The sequence below is a fragment of the Phoenix dactylifera genome, chromosome 2 (genome assembly GCF_051530095.1).
Source record: "Phoenix dactylifera cultivar Ajwa chromosome 2, Ajwa_hap1_PhDact_Kaust_v1.1, whole genome shotgun sequence".
Lineage (NCBI taxonomy): Eukaryota > Viridiplantae > Streptophyta > Magnoliopsida > Arecales > Arecaceae > Phoenix > Phoenix dactylifera.
The window spans coordinates 1,182,690-1,206,415 of NC_143191.1; the positions used below are offsets into that span (position 1 = coordinate 1,182,690).

At 38.2% G+C, this 23,726-nt stretch overlaps 2 protein-coding genes across 23 annotated transcripts; both read left to right on the forward strand.

Moving 5' to 3' along the window:
• The first annotated feature begins 1,649 nt into the window (after positions 1–1,649).
• LOC103706052 (uncharacterized) lies at positions 1,650–15,342 on the forward strand. 10 transcript variants are annotated; one of them, XM_088714853.2, is made up of 7 exons: positions 1,890–2,098; positions 2,588–2,970; positions 4,627–5,753; positions 7,164–7,421; positions 12,380–12,512; positions 12,706–12,796; positions 14,749–15,342. In XM_088714853.2, the coding sequence occupies exons 2-4, from the start codon at positions 2,628–2,630 to the stop codon at positions 7,182–7,184; spliced, it is 1,491 nt and encodes a 496-aa protein (XP_088570979.1). In that variant the 5' UTR covers positions 1,890–2,098; positions 2,588–2,627; the 3' UTR covers positions 7,185–7,421; positions 12,380–12,512; positions 12,706–12,796; positions 14,749–15,342. The 10 variants fall into 10 exon arrangements, with proteins under 10 accessions (XP_026660061.3, XP_088570971.1, XP_088570978.1 ...); XM_088714849.2 differs by lacking the exon at positions 7,164–7,421 and adding an exon at positions 14,384–14,526; XM_088714850.2 differs by lacking the exon at positions 7,164–7,421 and adding an exon at positions 14,387–14,526.
• Positions 15,343–16,663: 1,321 nt separating this feature from the next.
• LOC103706053 (protein FAR1-RELATED SEQUENCE 6-like) lies at positions 16,664–23,143 on the forward strand. Of its 13 annotated transcripts, XM_088714844.2 has the most exons (10): positions 16,720–17,080; positions 18,667–18,724; positions 18,815–18,988; positions 19,102–19,268; positions 19,336–21,272; positions 21,359–21,469; positions 21,609–21,713; positions 21,943–22,011; positions 22,134–22,238; positions 22,785–23,143. In XM_088714844.2, the coding sequence occupies exons 5-9, from the start codon at positions 19,479–19,481 to the stop codon at positions 22,167–22,169; spliced, it is 2,115 nt and encodes a 704-aa protein (XP_088570970.1). In that variant the 5' UTR covers positions 16,720–17,080; positions 18,667–18,724; positions 18,815–18,988; positions 19,102–19,268; positions 19,336–19,478; the 3' UTR covers positions 22,170–22,238; positions 22,785–23,143. The 13 variants fall into 13 exon arrangements, with proteins under 13 accessions (XP_088570965.1, XP_038970198.2, XP_088570970.1 ...); XM_088714841.2 differs by having other exon boundaries at positions 19,102–21,272; positions 22,134–22,205; XM_088714836.2 differs by having other exon boundaries at positions 19,125–21,272.
• The last annotated feature ends 583 nt before the right edge of the window (positions 23,144–23,726 follow it).

Genomic DNA, 23,726 nt, shown 5'->3' on the forward strand with positions numbered 1-23,726 from the left:
TTCACCAAAAAAAATGGTTTGACTCCTTAAGTCATGGATCCAACGCATTCCAGTGGCCAAGCTTTAGCTACAACTTCCAAGCACTGCAGGGGCTCAAGGAAAACCTCCGGCGACAAGCATCAGTGACGAAATCAGCTAGAATCAGAAGAAAACAATGTCGGTTTTCGAAAATATAAGAAAACAGGGCGCTGCCCTTCTCGGCCAAATTTTGGCGATTACTGACCAGAATTGAAGTTTCAAAAGGTCCAAACGGAAGAGAAGAAAAGTAAATAGAAAATAGCTAAATTCCTTATACAATTTCTGGCGGTGATTAGATTTGGCGATGGCGTGAATGGGGATGGAGTTTGGAGAGGAAAAATGAAGAGAACGCTGGTGGTGAGCTCAACTTGGGTTGGATCACCAGTGGAGGTGCGAGAGAAGCCGAGGAGGGCCTCTAAATAGGCTTGGTCGTGACCAAAATCTAGCTTAGAGTCGGATTTTATTTGACTATCTCGGAGAGGAAGAAGACTCCTATCAAAAGTCTCTTCCTCCTTCCCTGTATGTGCATTCTTTTTTTTTTTTAATAGGGCCAAATTCTACTGGGCTGGTCAATTATATCGGGCCCTGTATTGGGTATCACAATTTTGACGACAGTTATGCCAGTACAGTCATAATTGCATGATTAAAATGGTTATCAGCATGTGCATGACATAGAAAGTTGTTACTGTGCATTTGTTGTACATCATGGAGAGCCATTTTCATGTAATTATTGCACGTCCCTTTAATTTCAGTAACGAACACCGATCCCATTCTTTATATTAGGGGCTCGTTTGGTTCGCGGGAAGTATTCTTTATATTAGGGGATGACATAGGAATCTGATTCCCAGGAATTATATTCCTAGGAAGAGGATACCTAGGAAAGTACTTTTGGCATGTTTGGTTAACCATGGGAAAGTGACAAATTTCCAAAGTGCTTATGTTTGGTTGACCATCCACTTTCCTATGAAAGTTATGTATAATTCCTATTATGCCCTTAATAAAAAATAGGTTTTTAATGCATCTTTAATGCTTCTTTAATGCTTAAGGGTCTCTTTGGAAAAAAATAAAAAAGAAATGATTCCCACCTCATGGGAAAGTAACTTTCCCATGTTTCCCATGAAATATGGGAATCATATTCCCATGGGAATATAACTTTCCTATCTCTCTCCTTTGAAAACTCCAACCAAACAAGAGGCATTTTATTACTTTTCCGTTGACCACACTTTCCCCCCTCCTTTTCCTGCGAACCAAACGAGCCCTAGAGGGAATTGGAGGACTTTTAAGATAAATCATTCTTTTTACTCAACTCTCTCTCTCTCTCTCGTCCACTATTTTTTTAGAGTTTAACCAGCCTGAGCATCGGAGGATCCTCCATCAGAAAATTTTAGAATTTTACTTTTAGGTCGGTTCAATATAGTGGGAGACCGGTCAATTGCATCACCGATATCCCCTTTACTGGCATCCAATTTCCTATTCATCCCCAAAATATTCCAGCTTGGAGTGAAGTCGACCTCACCGGTATATCTGCCGACCTTATCATTCATGTTGGATTCTAGCAGCAACAATATCCCTTTAGGAAAGAATTTTAACATTTTTGTTTATAAATGGTCTGAAAATGGGCTATCCGCTTTATCCCACTTTAACCTAGGATCACCGCCGAACTGCTTCCTTCAAAGCGCAGCCGGATCGGACGGCCGAAGTTAATTTGAATTGGTTCGAACTCCGGTCTAGTTTTTGTATCCACGCCCAGCCTCGAGCCTTGACTCCCTGAGCCGGGTCCGAATCGGGTCGGATCTTCCACCGCCACCCTTCTCCTTGTTCTTAATTCTTTCTTTCTGATATAAAGCCCCTTCAAGAGGCCGAAAGTCATCGGCGATTTTTCCCTTTCCTGCGCTCAAGATCCTTAGTTACGGCTGCAGTTCCAGTTCTATACTCTCAAGAAAAATCTGCCACCTCTCCTTCCTTTTTCCTTTTCAGGAAATTTTAAAAAAAGATCGATTTTTTGCTGATAGGCATCATTACCTGTTCCTTTTGTTATGTTTCAGTGGGAATTGGTGGGATTTGCAAAGAAGTTTTCTTTGTATGTTTCCATCCCTCCACCTGGAAGACTTATTATGCTTTATGTGTTGTTAATCTATGAAATTGGATGTAATTTGATCTGATGATTGTCCCCAAACCCTAGAAAAGAAAATTTGTCAATGGGAAGCTTTACAGAATCAATAATTCAAGAAAGGGGAGAGTTTGCCATCCGTAGGACATGGCTACATGTACCTGTTACAAATAAAGAAAGAAAATTAGTGAATTATTTCTTCCGATACCAAACCTTTGTTAAGACCGTAAGCATGTTAAATAGGGTTGTTCGTTTAAGTTAAGGTTTTCTTTTTAATAAAAAATTGCTGTTCGTCTTTTTTGGATGCTTATGATGTCTTTCTTCCTTTCGTAGCAACGCTGATATTCTTGCTTTCAGTATTACTACTTCATTGCTTTCCATGACTGCTAGTCTTATATTATCTTGTTCTTTATTCATTTCTATTTTCTTGATCGTTTTTCTATGCTTTTGTTGTTCTAGATTATTAGGGTTGATGTAAATTGAAGTTCTTGAAGAGGAGATGGTGCAGTTGTTTTTACAGAAACTGGCATTGGATGAAGGTGGGGATAAAACTGCTGTGAAGGAGAGGTTATCTCTTCTACAGAAACTTGAATCAATTATCTGGTCAGTACTAACCTCTGAAGGCCGATATGAGGCTCGCCTATGGCTTTGCAGCACCATCTCATGCATCCATACTATTACTCCTCAAGATCAGCATGATCTCTTTATGGACCTGTTGAGGTCTAGCTTGTCAAAGCATGATGTAGCTGCTCAACTCCTTCAAATGATTTTTGAGAAGAGACCAGAAAAGGCTGGGCATGTCATTGCAAAGAAATGCTACATGCTTGAGAAATTTTTTGAAGGCAATTTCTTGTCTCTTTTAATCAAATTTTACTTGTTTCTTTACCTATTATGAAAGTGCAGATTTTAGACCTTTTATGAAAGTGCATATTTCTTTACCTATTACGAAGTTTTAATACTTTTAGGATCTGCATTATATGGATTATGGACATAATGAACATAATACAGAACAAAGGCAGATTTTTGAAGATACCTCATGAAAGTGCACATTGGATTTTTTATTACACATCGACATGCTTTTTATCCAAGAAATATGTTTTTCTTTTCTTCTTACTGGTAATGTAAATACCCAGTTTCTGTTGGTTTTTGTCTCCATATATCCATTAATGCTTTTACACTACAAGATAAGATGTCTTTTAGTACTTGAAGAATAAGTACAGACATAGCATTTATAGTTTTTGACAACAATATTTTGCATGTGGAGGAGCTTTTCAATGAATCAGCTTGTCGTTCTAGAGATCATTTCAGTTAATAAAAATATTCTAGAGAGGTACCAATGCACCTTCGTCTATCTTCGTTTTTTATTAAGTATAATTATAAATGGCTTGTGGGTTGATTGTTTGAAAAAAGCTGTTTAGAGGTTTTCCTTGCCTCACATCTCAAGGTGGGACAACCGAAAATTGCTTTTCAGCTCATTTTGAGGGCATACAGTAATAGATGTTGTATTAAAAGATTCATGTGAATTCGCATGTACCTTCAAGTAATGCCTTTTGTGGCAAGCATACAAGTTAAGATTTGAGTATTCACACAACAAAACAGAACGGAATTAATGGGTCATGTTTCATATAGTTGCACAATGTTGTATACATACTCAAATTCCAGACAGTAGCATGTAACATATGTTATTGTACACCAACTGTTAATATTTGTGCACATTTGGCATATGGAACATGTGATCCATATCAAACTACATAGTAAAGCCCACACCCACATGGCCACATCCTCTTCTATAGCTGTTTCATATTATTTTTCTTATATATCTGTGCCGAGGTTTTTATCTCGGCCAACATCTTCGTTTGTCTTAGTATTGGACACTCCCATGATATGATGCATAGAAATCCTTGGTCTCTGTTATCTTGTCCAATATAAATCGACAAAATCCTAGATATACACCAATATATTATCGACATATTGGCCAATATCTTCCAACAATGCTTGTTATTTATGATCTGATTGATAAAAATATTTAAATTGATGCCTTAAAATTATTGATAATCTTGGATTTATCATGTTGGCCTAGATTTTGATATTTTAGCTCTAAAATATCAGTTGAGATTTCAGAAAATCTCAAATCTTTCTGTATTCCCCCACCTTCCATCTTGACTGAGAGAAACCAAGATCTCTGTTCATCTTGATATTCATCAGCCACCATGTTGACTGATTTCTCTCTCTCTGTTTTTTTTTTTTTCAAAACCCTTGATCTAGACATAATGGTAAAACTAATGAGGCTTATGCCTAAAAACTTGACGCTCGTGCCTCGTCCGGTTGAGTGTCTGAATGCCTTGTCAGGGTTGTAAATTTTGTTTCTGTTCAATATCTTTCTTTCTATTGTTGGTCTTGCTTTTGCATGCACTTATCAATAATTGCAAAAGTTTTGACAATCTTACATATGACTTAATAACAGATTGCTCATTTTTTTCTGCTTTTGCGAATTGCAGGAAACCCAAGACACGTATTGCAATGGTTTGATAATTTTGCTGGTGCTAGTGAATCAGGACATACAAAAGGAGCTAGGGCAATATCTCAGTTTGCTTTTGTGAACCGGGACATTTGCTGGGAGGAGCTCGAGTGGAAGGGGAAGCATGGGCAATCACCGGCAGTTGTTGCCACAAAGCCTCATTACTTCCAGGATCTTGATGTTCTGCAGACTGTGGAAAATTTTCTTGAATATGTACCTGACTTTTGGTCATCTGATGAGCTTGTTGAATCAGTCAAAGATGGTGAAATTCTTCAGATTGATAAAAAATATTTTGTGGATCAATTTGTACAATTGATGTATCGGGAGAATTGTGAAGATATATGGGCAGTCATTGAAGAATTTTTAATGGAGGAGCAATTCTCATATCTTTCTCAACATCTCCTTATTCAGCTTGATGAGTGCATGCTCCTTACTTTCTTGAAGTCCCTCAGTAAATATGTTTGTCAAAATATGCAGTGCAAGGATTTTGCATACCCTTCTTGTTGGCTTGAGAATCTTTTGTCGGCATGCGACAGTAACATATCTCTTGATGAGATTCTCCTATTAAATGCTGTTATTGTTCGAGGCAGACAGCTTCTACGCCTCATGGGTGATGAAGAGCATGGGGATGAAAGGGGAAAAATGGAAGAGCTTTTGCAAGCTGCCTCAGCTTTTAGTGATGCTGATCATTGGGCCCTCATGAAAGAATGCATACAGATGAAGCAGCTGGCGGCAGTAAAATGGATTGGTCTTCAGTCATGGGTTTTGTATTATTGTTTGTCAAAAGAATGCAAAACTCCACAGGCATGGGAGTTGTTGTTTATTAGGAATGGAATAACTTTCCGCAAGGCTGATGATTATTCATTGCTACGATCTGGTGAATTTTCGGAAGGATTTGATTCAGATGGTGGTGATATGGATTCATCTAGAGGTGGTCATAAGAAGAGAAGGAGAGAAAGAAAGAAAAAGAGGAAAAAATATGGGAAGGATGAGAGCATTCTTGATGAGCTGGTGGAATTTGAACCGTCAAATGGATGGCTAGGCTTGCATTTAGGTGGGAGACGTTGGTTGCTTTCAACAGATGGCTTTTCTTGTGTATGGAACATGGTATGGTTTCTATCTTCTTCTCCTACTTTCCAACATTATGCTTTTCTATGCTTTTTGTGATATATTGGGCCACACTACTCAAGTACCTTGGGTCTGTTATGTACTATATTTTTCTTGTATCATTAGTCATCAGCATCATTTGAATTTCTTATTCAGTTGTTTGAATACATGCTAGTACAAATGAACTTATTCGAGGTTCTGGTCAAATTGGTGGTTTGATCACAACCCTAAGGAACTGAAAATACTTCTTGCCACAAACTCGTCAAAGTACTGTAGATTGTATGTCATTTATGATATGATTGGAATTTTTGAAGACTTCAATAGTGGAAGTTTTATTTTTATTTTCTTACATTTCTTGTACTCGGTTTTGAGGCCATCTTTCTAGTGAATATTGGAGTCATATTTTGAGTAGAATTATTGTCTACAGCTCCTAGTTTGGGCCTAGGTTGGTTTATGTTGTTTTTAAGTCATTGTACTTGTGTTTTGAATTGATTTTATAGCTCTCTGTGCATGAGTTCATTATATTTATTTTTAACTCTTTAGTTATGAAAGTGAGAACTTTCAAGGTGGTGGAATTGTAGGAATATTAGTAGTCCTTTTTGTTAGAGTCCTGATATGTGAACATATAATGCAGCATGAGATGCAAGCCCATCAAAATGCATGAACACGCTGAGAGAAGCTACACAAAATAGTGCAGACTCTCTAGAAACATTTAATTCGTGAACCAAGATTAACGGACTGTTGTTGTTTTGATTGGTTAAGTTCATGCTAATTGATGAACGAGTACAAAGAAACATTAGACAGATAGATCTAGTAACAACAAATCGAGAATGTCATAAGACATTTCACTTGAAAATCATCCAAAGTGGATACCTCGTGACCCCAATAAAGGTTTTTGCCCAATAAACACAATTTGGGGATTCATTATTGTGGGATTGGAATCTGTACACAAAAGTATATGCTAGTTATAGCCAAGGGTTCTGGTGATTACCTAGTCAGTGCGGCCACAAGAATGAATTCTGGGATTAAATTGATAACATTAGACAGATTTTTACTGAACCCTGGGTTATAGGAGGCGATTTCAATGTCACAAGGCATGTGGATGACAGAAATGAAAATGCACAACCCTGGCCGTTACAATTGTTTTTCTGCTTTTATAGGAGGCATAATCTTTTGAAAACTGATTCAAAAGGAAGAAAATACACTTGGAGTAATATGAGAGAAAATCCAGTTATGACATATGGCAGAATTGGACAGGTTTCTTTTTTATCTTGCTTGGGATGCCTATTTTCTGTTAGAAATTTTCAGATCATTCCCCTATTGGACTGCATCTTTTTAGAAGAACTCTCATTTTTGGATTTGAGAAGTGGTGGGTACAAGAAGCTGAGTTAGACTTTATTGTCTTTGCAGATTGGAAAAAGTGGAATCTGAATCTAATATTGCAGTAGCTTGGATCACTTATTCAGAAACTTTCAGAAATCTTCAAAGGCTGGGGCAGGAACTTTAGGAGAATGCCGTGTGAGGAGAAGAAAATCATTTTTTTAAAAATGGAAACTATTGATGTACTGGAAGAAGCAGGGAATCTCTAATTGGAACAAGGGAATTAAAATCAGTAATTTAGTTTAAGGCATTGGCAACAATGACCAGAAGTTCGTTGACTAATTGAAGGTAAAGAAATACTTCGTATTTTTTTACATAACAACAATTAATTATAAGAGTAGAAATCAATGATTGCCGAACCAAAACCGACCCGGCCGGTTTAGCCTGAACCGAGCCGACCCGGTCTCTGACCGGGTCGGTTCTCCAATGGAAAATGGTCTAGGGGGCCGGAACCTGATTGGATGTGGCCGGAACCAACCAAAAATTGATGGAACCGGACAGTTCCATCCGGTTCGAACTGGTACCGAACTGTACCAGTCGCCGACCAGTACGAATCTTGGTACCGGTTCGACGAACTTTGGTAGAAATCACATTTACTCTGTCGCTGATGGCAAAACTGAATAAGAGGATCTTTTTGAGAATGTTGCTATTGGAATTGAATTGGACTGGGATTGTTATATCCAGAGTCAGCTCAGATTTATTTTAGTGCTCTAGCGGAACCTTTTTGCTCAGATGAATTTAAAACTGTGATCTTTACTTTAGGAGGGGACAAGTCACCGGGGCAGGATGGGTTTCCCATGCTATTCTTTCAAAAATATTGGGAGTTCTTGGAGGAAGATTTCTTGCATCTCTCTAACAATTTCTTTGTAGGAAACTTTGATGTGAGTAGTTTAATGTTCCTTACCTTGCATTAGTCACCAAAATGTTTTTTAAAAGAAGCTATCGGTGCATCCAACTACAAACCAATTAGCTTAATTCACAGCCTGATCAAGATCATTTCAAAAGTGCTGGCTACTAGATTGCTACCACAACTTGACAAATAAAAAGGCAACACTATGCCACATCGCATTCTAGATTATCCAGATGCTTACGCCGGATGGAATGCTCTGAGCAGTTTCGGCTCTTATATATCCGTAGTTGGGATTCGTCGTTTCTTTGTGGTCGTAACAATTACTTCAAGCAGTGGAAAGAAAACTGTATTTATAAAAGGAAGAACTATTATGGATAACTTTCTCTGTGTTCATGAAGTTTTATATCATGTCAAAAGAAATAGGCTGGAAGATATTCTTTGCAAACTTGATTTTGAGAAGGCTTTTGACAGTTAAATTGGCAGTTCATCCATAAAGTTTTGGAGAAGAGGGGTTTTCCTTCACGGTGGATTCTGGGTCAACTCTAGAATTACCACAAATGAGATGGCTGTTTTAGTCAATGGGCAGCCTGGGAACTAGATTAGACAGGGAGACCCTCTATCTCCATTCCAGTTTATTCTCTCCTTAGATATTCTAACTGTTTTATTCACTAGAGCAAGGAATCAAGGTCTTTTAAAATGCTTAGACCCTCTTGGCAATATAGATGGTTATCAACAGACTTCACTATGTGGCTTCTTTGAAGCTGATTGTGGACGGATGCTCACACTAAAGATGATTTTATATAATCTTGAATACTGCTCAGGTTTAAGTATTAATTTTCATAAGAGTTTGGAGAGAATGAAGGGCAGGCTCTGAAACTTGCAAAGATGTCAAATTGTAAAACAGAGAAGCTTCCTATAAAATACCTGGGCCTTCCCTTCAATAACAACGACTTTCTAAATAGGACTGGGTTCATCTTGTTGAAAGGTTTGATAAGAGGCTCTCTAGCTGGAAGGGTGAACTTTTATTGATAGCTGGAAGGTTAACACTCCTTAATGCAGTACTTATCAAACTGCCACTGCACTACATGGCCATCTTCAAAATGCCTACTTGGGTGACAAAGCAGATTGATTGCATGAGGAAGGCCTTTTTATGGAAAGGTATCTCTCTTGTAAGTGCATTCTCTTGTTTAGTCAATTGGGGCAATGTTTTTAAAGCTAAAATTGAAGGAAGATTAGGAGTCAAAACTCTAAACTCTAAACTCTAAAGGAATTCAATAGTTCACTGCTAGCAAAATGGGGATGGAAATTTCACATTTAAAAGAATCTGTCTGTGTTTAAAACGTATTAGAGGCACAAAGGTTTGGTATCAGAGGTAAAATTCTAGAGCTTTGTTTCCTTTATGGAAAGATATATGCAAGGTTTTATCGCCTTTTGGTGTTGTTGTCTATCATTTATCCTTGGACAAGGAAAGAGTACAAGGTTTAGGGAAGATTGTTGGTTAGAAAGTATGGCACCCATTATCCTACCTCCCAACTTATATCAAGCTTCCTTCAAACAAAATAAGGCAGTCTGATAAATCTGGAACAGAGGATCAAATACTGGAATGTGGTGATCATAAGACCTTTGAGTACTGAAGAATCTAAAGCAAGATTCAATGTCTTGGTACCGAACCTTATACTGGTGCTACACTAGCACTGTGTTGGCAGTACAGTATGGGTCTCTTAGGCATACTGAGTGTCGGTACGCCTTCCATATATGTATTGGTACGGTATGCCCTGTACCTTTGGACCGGTACGGCGAACCATGATCTAAAGGATGGGAGGAATTAAGTACCTTGTTGTGCTTGATCAGACTTTGAAGAGGACCTGATGCTCCTGTTTGGAAGCTCAACTCTGAACAAGTTTTCACTGTTAAGCTATTCTATACCTTCCCTAAACATGGGTGGAATCAAATCCCCTATTCACCATTCCTTATGGACTACCACAACTCTGGAGAAAGTAAGAATATTTATGTGGCTGGCAATCAAAAATAGGCTTTAGATGGTGGATGTACTAGGAAAAAAGGTTGGAATATTAATACGTGATGCTGTTTTTGTGACAATAATGAGGAGACTATAAACCATATACTGTTATATTGCTCTTTGGCTGCACAGGTTGGGAGAACTTTCAAAGAAAGAATCAATTACAGGGGTAATCCTCCTTCCTTACTCTCCATCGGGACTGTTTAAATAAGGAAGAGAATAGCAAATAAACTTAGACCTCCTTGGGACAGGCTAGTTCTTGCCATTTGCTGGACTCTGTGGAAAGAAAGAAAGAATAGGACTTACTAAAGAAAGAGAAGCCTGCACAAGCCATTTTGATTCAAGCCTTGCGCTTATTCAGGGATTGGAGCTGTTTAGAAAATGACAAAGTTCAGCTAGTGCAGAACTTGTTGTGGACTTTAATCTTGGTGACGTTTAGTTTCTTCTTCTTCTTCTTCTTCTGCCTCTCTCTCCTCTTCTTCCTCTTGTAAATATTTATCCTTTTATAAATTGGGTGGGCATTTTCATCCCTTTACACTCAAAAAAAAAAGTTTGTGCCTCCACAGGCTGCCACTTCCTATGGGGATAACATTTATGGAATTTGTTATAAATAAATTCCATCACTTTGACATAATGCTTCTAATTAACAAATACAGTGATGTCTCATCAGTTCTTTGAACAAGATTAGCACGACGCTTATGGCAAGTGCTATATAGCCTGGCAAATTAAATGGGAGGTAAAGGTATTCATAAGTGATTTCTATCAGCTAGATTTTGTAAAGAGCATTTCTTCTGTAATAGGCCACATGTTAGGATGGTCTTCCTCCTCATGGAGTGGGGTTTGGAGGAGTAAGTGATATTTGTGATGGTTAAATACGAAGTTGGGAGGCATGGGTCAGGTTCAAGGTTCACCATTCGGAGGCATGCTAGCACAGGGAGAGCTGGAGAGGGAGTGGGGAGGGAGAGTGAGGGGGAGGGAGAAAAGGAGAGAGGAAGAGAGAGAAAGAAAGGAGAGGGAAAGGGAGAGGGAGGGAGGGAGGTATGGGGAGGGCCGAGGGAAACCATGACGGAGGTCTCTCATTGAGATTCATTGTTGAGGAGGATGTTGATGCCGCGCTGCTTCACAGCGATGATTTGGGATCGGAAAGGATCCCCATGAGGAGGGATCGAAAAGGAGAAGGGGAGGTGGAGGAAAGCTTTGAATGGGGGGAGAGAGAGAGAGAGAGAGAGAGAGAGAGAGAGAGGAACTTATGCGGGTGGGGGGGGGGTGGTGGGGGGCGCTCTTGGATCATCGCGAGTGGCTGCTCGGGGGGTGCGGTGGAGGAAGGACTCGAACATCGTGATTGGAGCCGTGGGGGTGGGGTTCTCGAACAATACAAGCAGGCTAGGGGAGGGGGAATTGAACTGTCTCGAATATATAAGGTGAACCATACTAGTTCCCAATTGGTCTGGTTCGATATGCCTCGAACTAGCAGCAAGGTTCAGCCATCCTTGGTCGGCTTGTATAATATATATTGATAGGTTGTGTGGCAATGCCTCATTGAGCAATCTTTTCTTGAAAACTATGTAGCTTTTGGGAGGGCACAACCATATAGATATTTTAGGCGTTTGTTGCTTTGATGACTCACCCTCAATACATGTCATTGGGATTGGACCATTGTAAGCCGAAAAGCTTGAGGGTTTTTAGTATAATTCATCCACTCTTGCCCTTCTTTGGATGGGTGCTTAAGACAAGCTGGAAATGAGTTTTCTGGAGGCTTCATTGGAAATTTTGAAAATTTGAGGCATTGAACTCATCCACTCTAATCTCCAAGCTGATTAGATTGGATTTGAAATGTATATCTAGGGAGCATTAACACTCCATTAATGTTGAGCATCTTGGATCTTCAATTTCTAAATAAAGGTTATGATTATCAACTCGGTCTGGTATCTTTATACAAAAGTTAAAACACCATAATCCACTGATCTATTGCATCATGATACCAGCCACCTAGATTCCTGGTCAATCTATACTTGCCATTTGGTTATTTACCTTGTAAATTAGCAAAATAAACCATTGCCTGACCAGTTGTGTAGCTTTTGGATGATAAAATATGTCATGATAACGTATACCCAATGGTTGACATTTGCCAGGTGAAGTGATGCTTATGCAATGCAGTGGTAGTAAAGTCATGTTAATTTGAGTGCCTAAAATAGATATTTGAATTCTCAAATTGGGTCAAATGGATGCTGGTCATTATTTCTTCTGTTGTCTTATAAAAAATTAATTCCATAACCTTCATAGAAATGATAATGGTATAATATCTATGAATTGTTTGTCAATTTTTTTTCACTTTCCTCTTTCATGCTTTGATTGTTTTCATTGGATTTAATGCAGGTGGATATACCTGAGCATCTTTCTGCGCACTGTTTTAGAACATGGATGAAGTGGGTTTGCTCCAAGTGGCGGTTATGACTCCAAAAATTTGGAATCAGTTATTGCCTAACCAGCAGTATGGCCACACCTCTAGGTTTCAGCCACCTCTCTTTCTCTCTCTCTCTCCCTCTCTGTTGTACATGCACGACAGCATGAGTGCATGTGCCTTGCTTACCTGCCTGATTGTTTGCTTTTTGTCTCCTCTGCTCTAGTTTACCTCAAGGTTTGCAAGAAATATCAACAGAACTTGTATCATGTTAAATCTTCCGTCTTCTCTTATTTTACAGGTCAAATTCAACATGCCTCTTGGAGTTCACAAATACTGGCATTATCTGCTCGCCAATTTTTATACAAACCTGTACTAAATGAAATTTGAAGGTTAGTAATTCCTATGGAGAATTTCATTTCCATCTCCTTTTTTACCTTTTGTACTAAGTGAATACTTGTATGGTAACTTGCCTTTTCTTTTAAATTATATGATAATATTGCATGTTCAATTCTTTTAAAAATTGGAGAGTTGAGATGCTAATGTTGGGTCTATCTTTTAGAATTGTGTGAGAATTGTTGGCCAAACAATCTCTAGGGAAATACTTGTGTCGCCAGGTTTCCATGTAATTATATAAATGTATAAATGTGAGGACTGTCACTACTGCACAGCTAATATGGTAGCAGTACTCAGTGGTTCAGAACAGAAATTCGTTTATCTCATGTACTATTAAGTAGAAAAGCGGAAATAATGCAAACTACAAACATTAATCAATCACTTTAAAAGCTAAGAACTTTGTACGGTTTCTTAGAGATGCATTCATATCATGGAATTTATGTATAGATATAACCAAAAGGTGTGCAGTGTAAGGTCATGTGTAATCAACCCAAATATTCAATAGATTTTAAATTTCTTTTACTTTTGCTTGGAGGAATAAATACCTGGTTCTCGTGGACAGATCACTTATATATATAAAAAAAAACAAGGTACATTTTAGGAGTGGATTTTTGTATATGCAAATAACTACCCATGCAAAGAGCCACTGAGAAAGGAACTCGAGATGGCACTGTGCTTAGCAACTTTCATGGTAGGCCTTAATATAAGAAGGAGAAAATTGATTTACATCATGTTTTTTTTTTTATTTTTTTTGGTCAGAGGCGGGGGGGGGGGGGGGGGGGGGGGGGCGGGTGATAATGTTTCAGGTATAGGGTTAAGTTCAGTTGTAAAGGTGCAGGCTATGCTTCGTGTTGATAGTTGATACAGAGATCTAGTGTTCTGAGGTCACATTATGGAATGTTTTTGTGAGTTCTAGTGATTTGTTTGGAACAGTAGGATGCGGTTAGGGTGAGATGGATAGTATTTTGCACATTAGAGGTTCTCTAAGGGAATGGTGTAGCTGGAAGTCGTAGGATTTCCTCAGGAGTAAGCAGTCTCTTTCTCCAACAGCACTTCTTCGTGAAGCATTCACTAGGAGGTACATCATTGAAATCCGAAGCAAGGGGTCCAGATTGCATCCAGTGATCACTGACAATGCATTGGTAGCACTTAATTCATATATTAGGATGTTCTTTCTATTCGAACAAAATCAGTTAGTTGATTTGAAACATGAATACTTTGATTCTTATAAAAGTTGAAATACATCTGTGGTTATAGATTTTTTTTGTTTGTTTGATTCTTGTACCTTGACCAAATAAACTGTTAATGCCTTATTTTACTAAAATATAATGAAAATAAAATTAGAGTTAGAACTGTAACTCACAATACTACTCTTCATCTAACCATGTATTTACTTTATAAATGATGATATTGTTATACTACATTAATTACTAAACGTAGCTATACTGCAGTAATTACTAAAGATAACTATTGATATATGTCTGATGCAAGTTTGGGTAATAGAAGGTTGTTGATGATCTAAAACAAATCCAACCTGATGTTTAATTCGAGTACGTGTTATACAAGGTCAATTTTGATTTCAGCAGGATAATTCCGCCTGACATCAAGAGGAAATCCCTGGCGTACTATAGCTTCAATACAAATGAAGAATTGTCTTATGTGAAGATCATACAAGCCATAATTTCAGAAACCTGGAACTGATTCAATTAATGAGCTGCTGTACTGAGTAAATGTCTCAAATAGCCTATTGATTATCATTTGAGTGGAAGCATTGCATATTTGTGTGGATGATTCTCTGCCATTGTTTCTTTTTTTTTTGGATGCTCAAAATAAGGAGTTAGGAAAGCATGTAAATTAGGCAATTCATTTCTTCAAGTTCTTACTGATGTTTAAAGTTGACAGGTATCTATTCAGGCATTTCTAATCTTTGATATCTTAATACAAATAGGACCATATTCCTTGTAAAGTATTGGTGGTGCTGGGGCCTTGTGGCACACATGCTTTTGCTGATCCATGGGAGTGCCTGCTTCAATTCCAAGCATCTTCTGTATTGCTGTCTCAGCATTCACTGGTCATCAAGGCATATGTGTTGCTGTGGCCATTTGTTGGGTTTGGAGCTGCATCTTTAGATCTTATCTTTTGAACATTTGTGGCGATTAACTGCTCGGGCATCAGCGTTCTCACTTCTGGAATATGAAAAGTTGGAGGTTCAAGTGAAGGAAGACATCATCACTCTGCAAAAGCAACGGATAACAGTCTGAAGGCGAAAGTTGTAGTTCTACAAACATAAACAGTTTGTGCCTCCGGAATGCAGTTGGTTTTTACCCACCTGTATGATTGTTTACTTCGAATCATTATGTTATCCTTCTTAGCCTTTTAGTGAAATGGATTGATTGGGCTATCTAGCACAACCAAATTGAGAGGTCCCATGAGGGGTTTGGTAGATTCTGTTGTCAGCTCTAAGAATGGAGCGTTTACTTTGCCATTTCCTGATGCCTGAAGTGATTTGGATAGCATATATGGTAACACCTTTTTTCAGTCATTGCGTTGCGTGACTTATAAGAGATTTTAAATATGTGGAAAGAAATATAATTTAGGACAATCTAGTATGTTGCAAGTTCTGGGTATGTGATCATCAGTAGTAAACATCATTTTCGAACTGCTCGCCCCCTGAAAAATGGCAATCATAAAATTATTTCAATGTATATTGATCAATCTCTGAAGATTATAAAATTTATTTTAAACATTGTGAATCGTAAAGTGCTTGTTTGGGTAAGTATTGCTGCTTGCTACTTGAGCAAAGGGTTCAATTCTGATTAAAGTCTGGCTCTTAAGGTGTGGAGTTGGTATGTTATAGAAAGAAGGGAACCAACCTCTCCCAATCTCAACAGTAAAATAAGATAAAGTCAACAATATTGCAGGGATTTTGTTTATTATAAGTATCTCACATTCGTAGTCGGTGGATTAGTTAGCCCTCGAGAGGTGGAGTTAATATATATGATAGAAATAAGAAGAGCAGCTCCTCCTAATCTCAAAAATAATAATAAAAAAAGATAAATTCAACAATATTATAGTAGACTTTGTTTATTGCTAGTGGAGTCAATAGATAAGTATCTCGTATTCGACTCAAGTTTATGTACTAATTATTAAGAAAAGGGGGATTACAATTGCATGGAAAAAAAAATGCAGGCATTCCCTTTACTCCTGCCATCTATAGAATATAAAGGAGAAATCCATCTTCCAAATATCAGAGTGTTCTTATTAATTAATAAAACATTTTTAATTTGGAAGATGGATTGTAGTTGTATTTACTTCCATTTGTATCACATGAACTAACATCTAGTTATGTCCAGCCTACTATCTTAAATGCAAGGCTTGCTTTTGTCCAGAGATAAAGTATCTTCTAATTTGCAAAATTGGCCCACTACTATGGCTTTCAAAAGTTTTTTATACCTAACCAATAGTACATTCAAAGTTTCTATGCTTAGATCGGATATAACTGCATATATATATATATATATATATATATATATGCGCTAAATACATTAATTGTGAAAAGATGTACTTGTGGAGTGCTTGATTTTTTTTACGTACCTCTATATTGAACCGCAAAAATATATATATGGAATGAATTTTATGGTTTCCATCGCAGTTGAGATTTTCGTTTGTTTCGGCATCACACATCTCAGGATACAATGTATAAGAAATTTCGGTCCATAACCTTTCAGTCAATACAACCCGATAAACCCTAAAATATCAGCCAACATTTTTCAATCGCATATTTACTTTGTTAAATAAGTTTTTAATTGAATAATTTCAAAATTAGTGTCTTATATAGTTGCTCATCTTCGATCGGCTATATTGGTTAGGATTTTAATATCTCGGTACTAAAGCATGGAAGAGACACCCGGAAATCTTCAAGCCTACCAAATTTTCCCATTTCCATACCGGGCCAAGCTAGAGTGCAGGCTGGGCTCGCCGCATTGGTGACGTGCGGTTCACGATCCAGCTAGGGGCACCCGATCGCGCACCCAAAGGCCGCCCGTCTGAGTGGGTGGCTAAAGCGGGTGCCGAGACTCCGGTGCAGCCCTTCTTCTCTCGTTCTCCTCTCCGCCTTCCCTCTTCTCTACTGCGATCAAACCCTAAAACCCCTCCTCCCCCCCCCCCCCTCTCTCTCTCTCTCCGGCTTCCGCTCTTCGACTCAAGCAAAAGGATGAAAAAATGAAGAGGATTGCGGAATCGACGGTTTGCTTCTCGTGCCGTTTCCCTATTTCGATGTGGTAATTTCCCGTCCAGTTGGGGTCTTGCTGTTGGCTGTTTCAAATTCTGGTTCTTGATTGACTGTATCACGTATAAATTTGCAAGCTTTTCTTATTGATTTGGTTCTTTCATTGGTTCGATAATTTGATAGGAATATCTTTTCTTTTCCGTTCTTCGCGACCCTAGATGCCGTGATTGAAGGTTATATTGATGTTAAGTGCCATGGCTTGGATAATCGGGATACCATGGTTTTGGTGTTCTTTGATTATGTTAATAATCTAAAATTTGTTACTCTGGAGAGAAAATATAGTATTTTCTTGAAATTCATGTCACCTGAATGTGATTTCACCATGAAATTTACTGTCATAGTTGTGTTGATAAATGGGGCCACTTTTTCTTGCACCAATTCTGCCACATGGCTTAGATTCTCTTCTTATGTCTGTTAGCTTAGATTCTCTTCTTATTCCTGTTATCTTCCTGTTCCTAGTGTTGTTCTAATCATTAAAAAGGGCTGAAGTTGCACTGACTTGGCGCTTGCCAAGCTGCTAAAGTGTCTGAGTAGTTGTGCCGGAGACCTAGGTTCAAATCCTGCCTTCATTGAGATTTGGGGGTTCCATGATTTGGAAGTGGGTTAGCTCTCATTATGTAGCTCATTGCGTGCGTACCTCTTCGACCAAATTAAGGCACCTTCCCAAGCTGGTGAAGTTTCTCAGTTGTCTTGCCGAGACCTGGGTTTGGCAGGGTTCCAGGTATCTGAAAAAGGGTAAATCCTGTTTTCTAGCCCATTACCTATATACATCTACCATTTTTTTTAAAGATTAAACTTAGGTTGTTTGATACTCATCACCAGTTTCAACCTAGTTACCTGTTCATGTTATTCTTCTATCAGGTTTTTACTGAAACAGTTATATATAAAGCCTTGAAATGAATTTATGAATTCTTTCCACGAAAATTTTGTAAAAAGCAGTAATAAAACCAGAAAAACTAGTTTTGTGAAAAGAACAATTCTCCCCGTTTTACGGAAAATAAGGCTTTATGATTATCTGCTTTGATAAACCTCAAAGACAACCAGACAGCCATTATGATCTCATTTTTTCCCCTTTGTTTTTTCTTTTATTTGTCGTAGTATCGATTTCTGGATGACAAGGTTTCCATCCTTGCTGAGCTATGGGTTTATCAGTATCAACCACTAACCACCATGGTATATATAAAACCTTATCACTTATTATCCCACCAATACAGACTGATCTATATTCATATATCAGTGTAGTTTTTTTATTTTTTTACTTGCAATATTAATGGATTTTATTGATGACATATTAAAATCAAGGCCTTTAAACAACAATTAATTTCATCTTTTCTAAACTGGCCAATATTTCAGTGTCTTGATTCTGATATTATCAGCTGAGATTTTAGAGTTTCAGAGTTCTTTCCAGAGTCTCCCAAGCTAACCACCTTGGCTGAGATAATCTGAGATCTTGGTTTCATCTTAGTATCAGCCACCCACCAATGTGACCAAGATATTAGGTTTTAAGAACCTTGATCAGTGATCACTGTTGAAGAAACCCTTTTTTGTTTGAATGAAAAGAGGGACTTTTATATGTAGGTAACCAAAACTATTTGGAGAACATTCCTTGCCACTGAGCACTTATTTCTTATGAGCGGTAGGTTATGTAATATTTATTTATTTATTTCTTCCTTCCTTCCTTTCTTTATTTCTTTTATAATAGTGATTTATGTTTTTGATATCATAGATGGTCCATTCGGAAAGCTTCTTTCTGGGGAATTCTAATCCTTCTCTCATGGAAGGCAGATATAATCAGGAGAAAGAAATAATGCTGATGAATGGTGATGCTTATTTAGATAAAAACTATGACGAGGATGGGGTGAATGACAGAACAACCACAGAAGATGATGAAACCTCTCAGGTCGGTAATGAATTAGTACCCCATAATCTTCTCTCTAGCTTTTGTAGGAAATATGATCAGTATATACATGTTATGAGGTTTCTGTTGTTCTTTTTTTTTTCCCTATAAATTAGGGGTTTCTTTTTAATTCTCTCAGAATATGCTAGCTGATTCTATCAATCAAGAGCCAATGGATGGAGGAAAAGCAGCAGCTGCTCCTGAGAATGACGATGATGATGGTGACAAGGCTGAACTAGAGGAGGGCCGTAAGGTCACTGGACTAGATGATAGAACTCCTCAGGTGGGAATGGTATTCAAATCTTATGAAGAAGTTGTTAACTTTTACAAGCGGTATGCTCTGCGTGTAGGATTTGGTGTAGCTGTAAAAAAATCTTCATTTACAACTTATGGTCTCTGTCGCCGGTTAGTGCTTGTATGCACTAAGGGGGGAAAGGGACGGGCAAGTGCATGCTACCAGTCAAGACCTACTGCAAAGACAAATTGTCAAGCTATGATCATAGTGAAATTATGGGGTGATGGGTTGCTGCATTTGGTGGAAGCTAATCTTGAACACAATCATGCAGTTAGTCCATCAACTGCCCGTTTTTTGAGATGCTATAAAAAAATGTCTAGTGGAATGACTAAAGATCTTGCTGTGCGAGCAGCTGGACATGAAGACTTGCTATTTGGTGATAAGGATTGTGTAAACTCCATTGAAGGAGGAAGGTTGAAGCTTGGAGAGGGTGATGATGAAGCCATCCACCAGTTTTTTGCGCGGATGCAGACTAAGAACCCAAATTTCTTTTACTTGCTGGATTTGGATGTGGAAGGTCATCTGAGGAATGTGTTTTGGGCTGATTCTAGGTCTAGAGCAGCATATCAATATTTCAGTGATGTTGTTTATTTTGATACAACCTGCTTAAAAAATAAATATGATATCCCTCTTGCTTTATTTGTTGGAGTGAACCATCATGGTCAGTTAGTGTTGTTGGGTTGTGGTTTGGTTTCAGATGAAACCACCGAAAATTACTTATGGTTATTTAAAGCATGGTTAACATGTATGCGAGGATGCCCTCCAAATGCCATAATTACTGATGAATGTGAGGCAATTCAAGGTGCAGTCGCTGAGGTTTTTCCAGAAGCCCGTCATCGTATTTGCTTATGGCATATAATGAAAAATGTTCAACAGAAATTGAGAGACTTTGAAGAATACAAAACACTTAAGAAGGATTTGAAGAAAGTAGTATATGATTCGTTGAGAATTGATGAATTTGAAGAATGCTGGAGGGATCTGATTAAGAGATATGGCCTCGAAGGTAGTGAATGGCTTAATTTCTTATATGAAAATCGACAATTATGGGCTCCAGTTTTCCTGAAAAACACATTCTGGGCAGGAATGTCCATTGCTAGACAAAAGGAGAGTATAACTACCTTTTTTGAAGGGTGTGTATATCCAGAAACTTCTTTAAAGTGTTTTTTAAGTAATTATGAGATGGTTTTACAAACTAAATATGAAATGGAAGCCCAGGCTGATTTGGATTCATTTCATAAGGGCCGAGTCTTTGTAACAAAATTACATATGGAAGAGCATCTGTCCAAATTATATACGCTTAACATGTTCAAAAAATTTCAGGATGAGTTGAAGGCCATTGTTCATTGTCAGGTTTCGCTTGTGAAGGTTGATGGCCCTATCTCTACCTTTGAAGTCAAAGAATGTGCCTTTATGGAAGGTGGTGAAAATGCACAAGATAGGCATTATGAAGTTTTCTACAATGTAGATGAGTTTGTTGTTCACTGTATCTGTGGCTGTTTTGAGTTTAGAGGGATCCTATGCAGACATGCATTATCTGTGTTTAAGTTGCAACAAATGTATGAAATTCCAGCTCAGTACATTCTCCAACGCTGGACAAAGGACTTCAAGCAGCTGTTTGCTTTGGATCGTTACTCAAAAGATGTCGTAGGTAATAATCAAATGGAGCGGTATGATTATCTATCTATGCGTTGCCTTCAACTTGTTGAGGTTGGTATGATATCTGAAGAGAAGTACCAGCTTGCACTGAAGCTATTGAGGGAAGTGGAAAAATCTCTTCTAGATGATAACACATGCCGAGACTTGCAACGTAGGCTTCTGCCATTTGAAACTAGGTCAAATGCAAGTGACGAAAATCATGCGGCATCTCAGCTGGGCATCACTGAGGCTAACAAAATCCCTAACTCCTTGCCAGTAAAGCGCAGAGGCCGTCCACCTAAGAAAAGGAAAGAAGAGTCTAATACAGAGATGATATCTAGTCCAAGTAATCAAAAGGTACTTGAGTAGTTTAAGGTCATTCATCTTTTAGTTTTCAATTGTTTGTTTATTAGATTGTGACCACATCTTCATTATCTGGGCAGGACTCTTTGAGGGCATCATCAGATGGGGGTCAGAGTAATGTGTTTCAAGCTGCCTCTACTGCTTCACACCTTGGCAGTCATATTAGGACACATGGTGGCGTTGATCTAATGGTCTCCTATTTTCTCAAACATCTTATACATCTTATGCTTTCATGAAACTACTTTCACATTCTCATAGATTCACATCAACTTTAGCTGCACAAACTACCTAATAGATGCTTATTCTTTTCTTCCATCATGATGTCGATAGGAGGAAGTTAATCCAAATGACCTGTCATTTGGTAACCATTTTGGACTACAAGCTAACCACCAACATCATCTTGGCAACCAGTTGCAGTCTGCCAATTTGTTACAGGTTTGGAAAATAACCATTGAAAGATGTGTTTTTCTTTTTTCCTTCTCTTGTCGCTATTCATGGACTTCTAAGGATACAAATGAAAGAGTTCATGTTATAGGTAACTGGTGGTCTGGTACACCGTTGCTGGCTAAGCTAAATGCTCTTTTTTTTCCACAAAAGAAGAAAATTAATTAATATGAAGAGCTTTACATTCCAATCTCTTATTGAACAACAAACACTTTTACAGAGTCAATTTGGCCAACAAACAGTTGGAAATTCATCAGGGATGCAGTGGATATATCAACAAATGCTACAGGTTTCTATTTATCTGTATTATTGTCTGATTTTTCGTTTAGCCATGCGGATTGTAGAAGCAATATCAATTCCTGATGTTGTGGATATCCATTTACAGTAATCCAATTTTTGTAACTGATGCAGGAGGATCATGCACCTTTTGGCCGAAGGACTGGGTAAGCTAAGGGTTATCAAAGTTTCCACCTCAGGGACTGGGTAAGCTAGGGGTTATCAAAGTTTCCACCTCAGGCATGCCCACATAACCTTGCTTTGATTTTTCATTCAATTCATTTACTCTGACCAGTATACAGCTGCTTTTATTGAAATATATGGAGCCTTTTCTTATATGTTACGTAGCTGTATAATTTCTGTGATATTCTTTTTTTCATCCTTGGATTTATATACGAGATTGATGTGTGCGGCTTGAGGGTGAGCCTTGGCACAGCAGTAAGGTTGCTCTTTTGTAACCTGGAAGTCATCGGTTTGAAACATGGAAGTAGCCTCCTTAAAGTCGTGGGTTTGAAACATGGTAGTAGCCTCCTTAAATGTGGGGTAAAGCTGCTTACATTTGACCATTGCCAGACTCTGCAATCGCAGAAGCCTCGTGCAAGCCTCATGCACTGGGCTGCTCTTTTTTTTATTCTTTTCATTGGCACCTGATTCTTTATTATTAGGGAAAGAATTATAGGATATCTTGTTTGAAACTTAATTATCATATGGTTATTTGCTTAACTATAGTTTATAAGGCTATACGAAACTTATGTTTTGATCCTGAAACATTTATTTGTATGGCAGGTTTGGAGGCTTATCTTCGAAGTGGGACTTGTAGGAAGTCATCTAGATATGTGTACTGAGGACCATCAATACTCTAGGACAGAAGAAGTGCTTCTAGACCACAGAGTCTCTTCTGTATCTTTATAACCTTATGTCTAACTCAAGAGAATGTGGTGCTCATAAGCACTCAATTAATTGGAATTTATCATGTCCAGTTGCAACAGCTACATCAAAAGTTACAGGTTGAAGTTCTGTATATATCTACCTAATTGTTTTATTTTGTTCTTCGTGGGAAGCACACCTTTGTCAAGCCCTGACCCCTTGTAATTATATGCGTTTAAATTACATTTGATGGAGAGATAAATTATGCTCTCGCTTCATTGGATCTTTTATTCATTAACAAATGCAGGACTGAATTTTAATCTGAACCTTAACAAACAAGCCTTGTCTCACCTACATTGGTTTCAATTGCAGCAGTGGTTGGGCAAGATAGCCTTCAGTCTGTTGTCACCTCTCATTCTTTTGTAATATGTCGTGTATGTAAATGTGAATAAACTTCTCGATACTTTTGGATGTTGAGTGAGCATTGAGTTTTTGAACCAAGTACGTAAATCGTGTGCTTACCTAAATTTTCTGTGATATATTAGCTCCATCTGATGTTGCATGGAATGCTACAATCTCGCCAACATTAAGTCTGCGTCGATGCCTGGCTACCAAATCTGCGAGGGGGAATCTGCTGAGCAAAAGAAGCAGAGGAATGCAGGAAGTGGTAGAGAACGGCTTGGAAATCTGGAGATCTTTGGGATATTAGAATTCCTTTTCTCACAGTTTCTGGTTTCCAAGCACGTATATAGTTGTACGTACGTACTTATACATACATACATACATAAACAATTGCGGTGCCAAAAATATGGTGTGGTGCCAAAAAATTGTGGTGCAATTGGTGTGGATTTGGTCAGGCCA